At 42.8% G+C, this 12,263-nt stretch overlaps 2 protein-coding genes across 2 annotated transcripts in view; both read left to right on the top strand.

Annotated features, from left to right (window-relative positions):
* ambra1b (autophagy and beclin 1 regulator 1b) overlaps positions 1-5,011 on the top strand; it is a 51,387-nt gene extending 46,376 nt beyond the window's left edge. Inside the window, exon 18 of the mRNA XM_014123983.3 lies at positions 484-5,011. Within this exon, the coding sequence (XP_013979458.1) occupies positions 484-1,094 (611 nt within the window). The 3' untranslated portion in view covers positions 1,095-5,011. The remainder of the gene's footprint in view (positions 1-483) is intronic.
* A 4,287-nt stretch (positions 5,012-9,298) lies between these two features.
* Positions 9,299-11,379, top strand: chrm4b (cholinergic receptor, muscarinic 4b). Its single transcript, XM_014123929.3, has one exon. It carries the CDS (start codon positions 9,306-9,308, stop codon positions 10,689-10,691), a length of 1,386 nt encoding a protein of 461 aa, XP_013979404.2. The 5' UTR covers positions 9,299-9,305; the 3' UTR covers positions 10,692-11,379.
* The last annotated feature ends 884 nt before the right edge of the window (positions 11,380-12,263 follow it).

The raw sequence follows: 12,263 nt of genomic DNA, 5'->3' as shown, positions 1-12,263 counted from the left end.
GTTGGCTCCTTTCCTCCTTGCTTGGCAGAGATCTCTGAAAAGGTAAAATTGTGAACCGGTGACCCAAATTTATCATACAAAATGTATATGCCATATCTCACAATCGTAGCTCTATCTCGCTCTCCCTGAGTGAGAGAGGTACGCACTTTGACAGACAGTCCAACAATGAGTCAAAGGGGTTTAGGAACTTGAACAAAATGTAATTTCGGCAGGCATAATTGAATTTCTCCCCTCTTGGAGTCATTTCCTATGGCCCTCGATGGTTTCCATCATTTCCTCATAACCGCCCTCTTCTACCAACCAGCTGAACTGAACACTGGGGTTTCAAGGAATAACAGCAGACTGACATATTAACTTCCTTCCCGGGGCTAATTAAGTTGTCATTGTATCGTTTTTTTGGTGACATGCCACACAATCTGCAGCTTGAAAGCATGAATTATCAGCGCTCAATCTTCTCTCGTTCCCTCCCTCCCTCTGTCCCAGGTGAGGCCCCAGAGTACGCCCCGGGAGAGGACGCCCTGGCACGGATCCGCCGGCTCATCGCAGAGGGCGGCATGACGGCGGTGGTTCAGCGGGAGCAGAGCACCACCATGGCCTCCATGGGTGGGTTTGGCAACAACATTATCGTCAGCCACCGCATCCACCGCGGCTCCCAGACTGGGGCGGGTGCTGCAGCCAAGCGGCCTAGCAGCAGTGACCCTATTCTGGCCGACCCTGGCCCCTCTACAGCCTCCCCTTCCACCTGCCCCCTCAACTCCCTGTGTCTCAGCCTGGAGCACCCCTCTGCTCCCTCAGAGCCTCGCCCAGGCCAGGTGTGGGGTATGCCCTCCATCTCTCAACCACAACCCCCTGGCCTAGCCTCAGAGGGTGAGGGGGCCAGTCTCTCAGTGACCATGGACATCGACGACATGTTTGAAGGAGCCGGCCGAATGGACGATTCTGAGCCAGGCCCCTCTTCCTCCTTGCTCTTCTCCTCCTCTTCTTCCTCTCGCGGCTCTTACCCCTCTGGCACCGGCAGAAATGGCAACAATAACAACAACAACAACGGCAGTAACAACAGAGATAGTTACCCAGGTGACCCTTACAGCAGGTAGAGTTCTGTGTGACTTGGCCCTTATTGCCCAGGAGAGGGAGAGAATCCCTCAGAGGAGATAGTGGGTGACTGCTTTGGGTCGACAGATGGTGTATCACGAACCCTAAAGCCGAGTGTACACTACACGATTTTTGGCCCTCGATTTAGCTGTCGCAGACAAGTTTTTGAGATCGGAGACAAAATCACCATGTTGTTGCATACTCGAACCGTCCAAGACGTCCCAATATTTTCAAACATGTTTGATTCTATTGGCACAATGTGTAATGCTCTTGTAGTGTGAGATGTTTTGAGAACGGTGATCGGCAATAGGCAATGTGAGCTCGCCAGAGTAGAAGCCAGTGAGATGATGTATCACATCAACCATAATGTGTAGACTCTCGAACAGGAGCGACGACTACTACTAGCTAGCTGGTATGCGTTTGTACTTGCCTTAAAAGCCATAGTGTCAATTGGTTACCGCTCTGAAGTTCACAAGCAAAATGTATTGGCTAGATATTTCAACTCTATGGCAAGCTTGAATGTCTGACTATAAACTTTGAGGATGCTTTGAGCCACAGCTCGTTCTAGCAACGTTAACAATCTAATCACATCACATTGTTTTCGCCAGACAGCGTGGTACCACGAATCCTCACGACTAAGTGAAGAATCTTGTCTTGTACCACATGGTTTAGTGTGCGCACCACTACGTTGGCAAGACAAACAACAGGTAAGACGGTTGTTTAATGTGAGCGGCTCAGCGACGTTTTGGATTTTGAAAGTCATGTAGTGTACGCCCGGCATAAAGGAACAGTATGGCCCTGTCTTGCTGGTGCGCTTCTCCTCAAAGCCTTATCTAACAAAGAATGGGTGCTCAGACTCTGCAGGGGACCCAGACCTGAACATAAGGGACATAAGCTCCCCCCCCCCCCCCCCCCCCCTCCCCATGCTGCACCCACCAGTGGCATTGTGATCCCCCTGCATTGGTGTGCAATTACACTGCACTTAAAATGGACCTTAGTTGTATGATCATTCCATGTCAGAAAGGCTTTTACTTGAATTGTGCCAGCACCGGGGTACCGATGCTGAGATTTTTTTCAGTTCTTTCTCTTTGCATAGGCGTGACCGATAGACAAGGTTAGTCCATTCAAAGTGCCATGTAAGGGTAATTGTAAACAACAACAAGAAACAGACAGTTTCTCCAGTGTGTGCAGCGTTCTGGTGCCATGTGATTTGATGTGAAATAGCGTGCGTTTGCTATATTTGGAAGCTTTTTTTCTTTTTGCTGCCAAGTTGTAGGGCGTGTATTTGTAATTTGATGATAATGCATAGCGGGAAAATAATCCTATTGTTGTATGAATCATAAGATGCGTGTGGCATAACTAAAGCCATGCCTTTCAAGAGAATCTTCAGTTATTTTTTTTATTATATACTGAACAAAAATATAAATGAAACATACAAAAATGTCATATTTTACTGAGTTACAGTTCATATAAGGAAATCAGTCAATTGAAATAAATTGGGCCCAAATCTATGGATTTCACATGACTGTGCAGGGGCGCAGCCATGGGTGGGCCTGGGAGGGCATAGGCCCACCCACTTAGCAGTTTTTCCCCACAAAAGGGCTTTATTACAGAGAGAGATACTCCTCAGTACCCCACCCCCTGAGACGATCCCACAGGGGAAAAAGCTGAATGTGGAGGTCCTGAGCTGGCGTGGTTGCAAGGCCGGTTGGACGTTCTGCGAAATTCTCTAAAACGACATTGGCGGCAGCTTATGGTAGAGAAATTAACATTAAATTCTCTGGTAACAGCTTTGGTTGACATTCCTGTAGTCAGCGTGCCAATTGCAAACTCCCTCAACTTGAGACATGTGTGACAACTGCACATTTTAGTGGACTTTTATTGTCCCAAGCTCAAGGTGCACCTGTGTAATGATCATGCTGTTTAATCAGCTTCTTGATATGCCACATCTGTCAGGTGGATAGATTATCTTGACAAAGGAGAAATGGTCACTTACAGGGATGTACAAAATTTGAGAGCAATATGATATTTGTGCATATGGAACATTTCTGGGATTTAGTTCACCTCATGAAACATGGGACCAACACTTTACATGTTGCGTTTATATTTTTGTTCAGTGTAGATTGACTATGTCAGAGAGGTCCCCTCAAAAGGATTGTTGTCCATATTACCTATCAGGCCCCAAGTGTACAGAGCATCTGATTCAAAGATAAGAGTCCCCTATTGCTTCAAGTTCAAGCAGGATATGGTGGACGTATACAAAAGGGTGGATGTAATGTTAATGTCTAATCGATCATTTCTGACTATTGATACTGTACTATTCTACTGCATGTTTTCAATAATGCTGCATTGTTTCCGACCAAAAAAAGGGAACGCCATCAGTACAAAAGTCTAGCAAAATACAGACAAATCGGCATTGAAGGACAAACAAACTCAAATCTGTTTGGGGAAGCATTAGCTAGCCATCTTGCCTGGCTTGTCATGCTGAAAGGCAGCACCGTCATTTCTCTCCTGTTGCACTAGAGTGACTGTGTTTGGTGTCGAGGTGTGTATGGTGAGGTTCGGGTCAGGACTTGTTTACTATCTGGTCCCTGGTCACACACTCCACAAACCCCCACCCCTCCGGCCTAAAAGTGTGATTGAGACCTTCCCCCAGAACCAGACCAGGCCTAGAGCCCCCTGTCGCCTGCACTTGCCACTGTTGCTCCAGGGACCCCGTGAGAGACGAGTAGTTACCATTTAGGATTCAGTAGAACAAACCTGACTGTTGACTTGAATTACGCACAGTGACCCTCCCCTTCCCACAAAGACTCTGAAGAGGAGAGACCAGGGGGCTAGCTGGATTGGCTTATCCATAGCTGTCTGTCATAGAGGAGTGTCTTCACTGAGCGTCTTCTAGGTCAAACCCAGCACCAACACACCCAGCGCTTAAGAAGCATTGAAGAAGAGCTGTTCTGTGTGTCTGTCTGTATGTATGTGTGGGCCAGAAGGCTGGTATATGTAGAATCTCTCTTAGTTACTCTGCCCTAATGGTGTGGTTTGGTACGTCAGGGTCGAGAGCTTTCGATTGTAATCTCAACCTGTCCCCCTGCTGAACCAGTCATTTTTTATTTTGAACTTGAATTCTTGATCACCATTCATTTTTAATGGTTTTGTACTGTAATGTCGTCAGAGGTACATCTGGCCTATTGTGACAGGCAGTGTCCTTTAGCATATCATTTCACTAAAGCCCCTTGACCGCGTCGGGTGCTTAAAGGTGAGAGAAAGAATTGCCCTTGCACCATTTAACTTTTATTTTTAAAATTACCCATAATGCTTAGCTATTCACATTTTGTATCGCTTTGTAGGGTTCTTATATTGATAGTTTAAGTTGGTGGGATTTGGGTTTCTTGGAGGGGAGAAGGGGTTAATGAAAATTAGCTGAAAATGCCATATTGAGAGTACAGGACCTAATGAATGGAGAGGGTGCCCTGGTTTTTTTGTTGTTGCTGCGCAGCGAGTCCTGTGTGCGGCTCTAAGCAAGCTGTTTGTTGCATGTATGAAAACTGTCTTACTGATTAGAAGAAAGTCAAATTGCCTGGCAGGTGAAAAATAACTGTTGAACTATCTGAATGCTCCTCCTGGCTTTACTTGATTAGGGCAGATTTAAAAAAAAAAAAAAAAAAAAACGGCTGTTCATGTGTCTGTTTTGTGTGAAAGAGCGCTGTACCGCATCACTTTTCCCATATGTCCCTCACCCTGAATGATACACATACTGTAGGTCCACAACTACACATTTAACAATGCAAATCAATGGTATACGAAGGTAAACTGTCTCGCCTATTATTACAAAACAACTATATCAAACTATCAAGTTTGTTCACTTCATTGGCTTTGACTTTTCTGTGATGTAATTAAAGAGATTTGTTGACAAATGTAACAGTTCTGTGAAGAGATGGAAATCGTATTATTTCTTTAATGGAAAAACTACAGGTAAGTTCTATAGCTATGACCTGCGGTATTGAATACCTAAAGTAACCAAATGTCATCTATAGGTTCATTGTATGCTTTACCCACAGTGAACAAATCCTATTCTTAAAGTGAATCGATAATTCTACATCGCTTATGTGGCAATGAGGTTTGAATTATGTGCAATTAATGTGCATCTAACATAGCATTAGTATAAACTCGTTTGATATATGGCACTGCATTTAGCTGCTAGTGTTTCTTCAAACAAATCAAGTTTTCATAGTCCAGACTGCAGAGATGCATGTTTATTAGTGGGGAAATACTGCTGATTAAGCTTAACAAGTGCAATAGTCCTTCTGTACCACTTGTGTTTGGCAGAGCATTCATTTAAACTAGAAGTGGAGGTCAAATAATCGATCCCTGTGGAACACCACATTGGCTCTTGAGGGAGTTTATGCCTTTTTAAAGTGACAGATTGCATTCCTTCCAACTAAAAGGAAGAACGCAGTCTGCAATGGTCCCTCTGTACTTGTTTGTATTTATACTGAACAATTTCAAAGATTTTACTGAGTTACAGTTCACATAAGGAAATGAGTCAATTGAAAAATTCATTAGGCCCATTTCACATGAATGAGAATACAGATATGTGTCTGTTGGTCACCAATACTGTACCTTAAAGGTAGGGGTGTGGATCAGAAAAACCTGTCAGTATCTGGTGTGACCACAATTTACCTCATGCAGCGCGACATCTCCTTCGCATACAGTTGATTAGGCTGTTGATTGTGGCCTGTGGAATGTTGTCCCAGAAGCTGTGCGAAGTTGCTGGATATTGGCAGGAACTGGAACACACTGTTGTACACGTTGATCCAGAGCATCCCAAACATGCTCAATGGGTGACATGTCTGGTGAGTATGCTGAGCATGGAAAACCTGACATTTTCAGCTTCCAGGAATTGTGTACAGGTCATTGCAACATGGGACTATGCATTTTAGGCTGGGTTTCTTTACAGCACTGTGATATATCAGCTGATGTAAGAAGATATATAAATAAATTTGATTTTGATTATGCTGAAGCATGATGTGATGGTGGCGGATGAATGGTATGACAATGGGCCTTGGGATCTTGTAACGGTATCTCTGTGCTTTCAAATTGCCATAAATAAAATGCCACTGTGTTTGTTGTCTGTAGCATATTGCTGCCTTTACCATAACCCCACCGCCACCAAAGGGGCACTCTGTTCACAACATTAGCATCAGCAAACCGACACAACACCATATACGTGGTCTGGTTGGATGTACTGCCAAATTCTCTAAAATGACATTGGAGGCAGCTTATGGTAGAGAAATTAACATTCAATTATCTGACAACAGCTCTGGTGGCCATTCCTGCAGTCAGCATGCCAATTACACGCTCCCTCAAAACTTGACATCTGTGGCGTTGTGTGACACAACTGCACATTTTAGAGTGGCCTTTTAGTGTCCCCAGCACAAGGTGCACCTGTGTACTGATCATGCTTTTTAATCAGCTTCTTGATATGGCGCACCTGTCAGGTGGATGGATTATCTTGGCAAAGGAGAAATTCTCACTAATGGGGATGTAAACAAATTTGTGCACAACATTTTGTTGAGTATGGAAAATTTCTGGGATCTTTTATTTCAGCTCATGAAACATGGGACCAACAATTTACATATTGTGTTTATATATTGGTTCAGTGTATATTATGAATATTATAATTTTTTACTCTCCATAGTCTGTGTTAAGGCACGTGTGGAGTCGTCTCTGATAAGCAGTTTGTGAAACATACAGAAACAAACCCAGTTTTTCCCACAGATACAATATATTTTGCTTGACAGTGATAACAGCATTGTCCCAAGCATGTTTAGTGGGGTCCGTGGGGTCTTTCTCATATATTAACATATCAAAAAATTTTGTAAATGAATGCCTCCTATAATAAATACCGAGCACTAACAGCGGTGCCGCTTCTGGCAGCGACTTTTGAAGTGTTGTGGTCTTCTGCAGTTGTTTCCGCGGGTCGCAAAATTAACATGACACAAACTGAAAATGAAAAGTTTGCGGTACAGTGCTTCGTTGACATTTCACAGAGATACGGCTGTTTTTCTGAGAAATCTGAGAAAAAAAACTGGAATTTCGTGTTAATATGAAAATACTACATGTCTTAAAATCGATTAATCTTACCTCTATATTGTTTTATGTCCTCCGGATTCGAGAAGAAAGATGATAAGATTAACCATGAGCCTGTCGGTTTGCGGTAATTGTCGCACGGCATTCAGCCTAACTGACAGCAATGCTGTTTTCCAGATTTTTTTTAACTACTTTTTTTCTCCGGCATCCATTGTTTTAGTCACCCTAATCTTGGCTATCATACAAGGAAAAAACACTATAAATTTTGAACAGATTATGATAGCGACATTGATTGGACACCCTACTTATGCTTATCTTCCTATGTTTGGATGGTTGATTTAATATAGATTTGATATACATTTTTGTTAGATGTCAAAAATGTCCACTTGTGCTTCTTCAATCAGCTACTTGTTCAACTTCTTTCACAGAAGACCTATGCTGTATATTAAAACTAGAAACAAACTAAACTTGGTCGAAACATCACACATGACTACAGTATGTTGACTACAGTATTCAATTGTTCAGGAGGCTAATGTGGAGGGTTGATGGCATACAGTTGCTGTCACAATACTTAACATACATTCCTTATCTTCTTTCTTTCATGACCACTGACCAGTGAAAGGACTCTAGGTTTTCTCTATACTGTTTCTCTAACAGTCCTCAGGTCAGTAATGGTGAATAAAATGATACCAGGTAAGGTGCAGTCTCTACTGTACCTGTATGACTTGACTTGGGATATACTCTTGACTGCGGTTTCTCCCCCTAACCTCTTATCAATTGTCTCAAATGTTTTAGAGTTCTGATGTGATGAAGATGTTCTGTTCTTGTAAGATGTATTGAGATTACAGTACAAATCCAATAAGTGCTATATCACATACGGGAACACCAAAGATCCTATGTAATGTTGACAATGAAAAAAGGCAAATGAAAATGGGAAACTTCGCTAAGGCGTGGGTTATTCAGGGATCTGGTACTTGGTTTGGACCATTGTGTTGATTAGTAAATACGTCCATGATGTCATACCCATTGAGGTCATTTTCAGTGACTATATTGTGTAGCTATCCATTGAAGGTTGTGCTGAAATTCATAAAACAGGCTGCACTTGAAGAAACAGAAAACATTTGTACAGTCTCTATACTGTAGTGTTATTCAATCAATTAAATGTAAAGCCCTTTAAATCAGCAGTTGTCACAAAAAGTGCTTGTACAGTGACCTGGCCTAGAGCAAAGAGCAAACGGAAGCAGAGATGAACAGTGACCAGGAAACACTCCCTGAAAGGAAGACACCTAGAGATGAATCCGGCTTCGAGGGGAGGCCCATCCTTATTGCATGAAAACATAAAGACATCTGTGACGTTACTAGGTGTTGCCAGTTTTTTACTGCAAGGAGACTTGAGTGGACCTAATTGAGAACATCAGCCATAGGGCCATAGGGTTCGTGAAGATGCTATTGCTGTGTGTAAATCACTTGTGGATTGGTTATGAAGATGCTTGCAGACTGTGACGATGGGACTACAGGCAGCCCAATTTGTAATTTAAGTTTGTGTGATTTTTGTTACGACTGGACATTTGCTTTAATCAAGGAATATGGATGGCAGAAATAACACTGAAGATTTCGAGAGGCTTTCTTCTAATTTGAGGGGTAAGTTTATCAGTTAATTCCTGTAAAATATGTAACCCTCATGAATACAAACGGTATGACAACTTCTAGTGCACAGGTTTATTTTTCATTCGGCAAGCATACTTCACCTAATCCAACTTGGAAAGTTACATTAGAATTCCCCTTTAGCAATGCATAAAACATTTCTCCACATTAGCTTTTGATAGGCATAAGTTATATATTTATATCTCACCATACACCATAGAATAAAAATATAGAGCAGTGTATATTACAATGCAATTCCCTTCCTTTCAAGGATAATCTATTCATTATTATTAATCTAGGAATTACAAGCACAAAGGTGTTGCTTTGGGAAAATTCTGGATGGGCTATTAAAATTGAATAGAGGACATTGTAACCATTTATTTTTCAGATAAGATATTTGATCAAAAAACTTCAAATGCAACCTTAGGTATTCCATTTTTTGCTTATTTGTTTGTTTTCATCAAGTGCCTTCATCTGATATGGAATACAACATCAGCTGGGTCCATCCTTACGGCAACCACTCCTATGGAGATTATGGGAGACCGGGCTGCCTTTACACCACTGCTGAACTGATCCTCATCGTCATAGTGACCGGCTCGCTCAGCTTCATCACCGTCCTGGGCAACGTCCTGGTGATGCTGTCAATCAAAGTCAACCGCCACCTCCAGACAGTCAACAACTACTTCCTGTTCAGCCTGGCGTGTGCTGACCTCATCATCGGTCTGCTCTCCATGAACCTCTACACCCTCTATATCGTCAAGGGCTACTGGCCCCTGGGTGCGGTCATCTGTGACCTGTGGTTGGCCTTGGACTACGTGGTCAGCAACGCTTCGGTTATGAACATCCTGATCATCTGCTTCGACCGCTACTTCTGCGTGACCCGACCATTGACCTACCCGGCCAGGCGGACCACCAGACTGGCTGGGCTGATGATCGCAGCAGCCTGGCTCCTGTCTCTGTTCCTTTGGGCCCCGGCCATCCTCTTCTGGCAGTCCTTCGTCGGCAAACGGATCGTCCCTGATGGGGAGTGCTACATCCAGCTCCTGTCCAAACCCTCGGTTACACTGGGGATGACGCTATCCGCGTTCTACCTGCCGGCGGTCATCATGATTGTCCTATACACCCGGATCTCCTTTGCCAGCCACAGTCGCCTCACTGCAGAGCTGCATAGTAGCACAGCGAGGACCTCTAGTGGACGACCGAAACAAAGCTTCCATCTAAAGAGGAGCTGCGTCTCGACCCAGACAGACACTGAGCCAAAGAGCGACTTGGCCATTTCCATCGAAGCAGAGACGAGTATCTGCGCTATGCAGGGGATTATCAAGGCCCTAAAAGACTCTACAGAGCAGGCCAACAATAATGTCATCCCCACTAAAGATGTTACCCCCTCTCCAGAACACTTACCTAGTGAGATTAACCAAGACTGCAGATGGTCCAACAGTAGGGTCACGTTCAACCACACAGGGGATAAGAACAGTTCTGCTACCAAGGTCTCCCAGCCAAATTCTATCCTTAATGGCTCCAATACAACTAGTCAGCTCAGAAAAATGTTTTCCCCATTCCCCAGCTTCAGTAAGACCCAGGTGAAGAGGAGACGGATTGTAGCAAGGGAGAGGAAAGTGACCAAGACTATTTTTGCTATTCTCCTGGCCTTCATTCTCACCTGGACTCCTTACAGCGTCATGGCCATCATTGGCACCTACTGTCACTTCTGCGTTCCAAACACAGTGTGGACCATGGGCTACTGGCTGTGTTATATCAACAGCACAGTCAACCCAGCGTGCTATGCACTGTGTAATGTCACCTTCAGAAAGACCTTCAAGAACCTACTGAGGTGTCAGTACAGAAACACAGGTGTGAAGTGAGGATGATGTGAGCTACTCTATTATAATATGTAATAGAACATTTTATTATTTAAGGAAGATGCATTTGATTGATGGACTACGAAGATAATTGTCTATGTAAAATAGTATAAAAAAATCTAACAAAATGTTTCAAAGCAGCACATTAAAGGTATGACATCCAAAGCCTAAGCTTTACTAAGCTGATTTTTTTGTAACAACTGTATATTGTTGTTAAAATAATGTTGTTCCTCTTTCTGCTAACAATTCTATATGCCTCCTGCTTTTGTTTGTGATGATGTAATATTGTGATGAAGATATACTGCCATTTCTTACAAAATACCAAATGAATTATGAATTACTGATACTAGATTATGGAATGTTCACTCAAATCGCTGCAAACGGTACTGTAGGCCAACATCAGATCGAGCAACCTCAGCTGCAATCAGAAAGCATTCATACCCTTTGACTTATTCCACATTTAGTTGTCTTACAGTCTCAATTCAAAGTGGATTAATTTGATTTAGTTTCTAACCGATCTACACCCAGTACCCCAAAATGACAAAGTGAAAACATGTTTGTAGATTTTTTAGCAAATTTGTAGAAAATTAAATACAGAAATATCTCATTTACACAAGTATTCACACCCCTTTGGTATGACACTCCAAATTGAGCTCAGGTGCATAGAATTTTCTTTGATCATCCTTGAGATGTCCCTTGGGGCGTCAGGCAGCCTAGTGGTTAGAGCATTGGGCCAGTAAACAAAGGGTTGCTGGATCAAATCCTCGTTCTGAGCAAGGCAGTTAACTCACTGCATTATCATTCTGAAACATGAGGTGATGGCGGCGGATGAATGGCACGACAATGGGCTTCAGGATCTCGTCACTGTATCTCTGACGGTTTCTGACAGTTTGTGCTGAAATTCTTCCGTTGTGCAAACCCACAGTTTCATCAGCTGTCTCAGACGATACTGCAGGTGAAGAAACCGGATGTGGAGGTCCTAGGCTGGTGGTCTGCGGTTGTGAGACCGATTGGATGTATTGCCAAATTCTCTAAAATGACGTTGGAGACGGCTTATGGTAGAGAAATTAACATTACATTCTCTGGCAAAAGCTCTGGTGGACATTCCTGCAGTTAGAATGCCAATTGTATGCTCCCTCAAAAATTGTGGCATTGTGTTGTGTGATAAAACTGCACATTTTGGCCTTTTATTGTTCCCAGCACAAGGTGCACCTATGTAATAATGAACATGCTATTTAATCAGCTTCTTTATATGCCACACCTGTCAGGTGTATGGATTATCTTGGTTTAGCAGAAATGCTCACTAACAAGGATGTAAACAAATTTGTGCAAAACATTTGAGAGAAATAAGCTTTTTGTGTGTAAGGAACATTTCTGGGATCTTTTATTTTAGCTCATGAAACATGGGACCAACACTTGCATTGATATTTTTGTTCAGTATACAAAAAAATATATAAGATAACCCTTAACTTTAAAAAATAAATTCCATAAAGTTTAAAGAAGAGTAGACGTGAGAGTAGACATGACTAAAATCATTATCAGTTGTGGAATGGATAAGTCTATCCTTGAGATTGA

The sequence above is a fragment of the Salmo salar genome, chromosome 10 (genome assembly GCF_965601325.2).
Source record: "Salmo salar chromosome 10, fSalSal1, whole genome shotgun sequence".
Classification (NCBI taxonomy): domain Eukaryota; kingdom Metazoa; phylum Chordata; class Actinopteri; order Salmoniformes; family Salmonidae; genus Salmo; species Salmo salar.
This window is presented reverse-complemented; position numbering and strand designations above follow the sequence as displayed.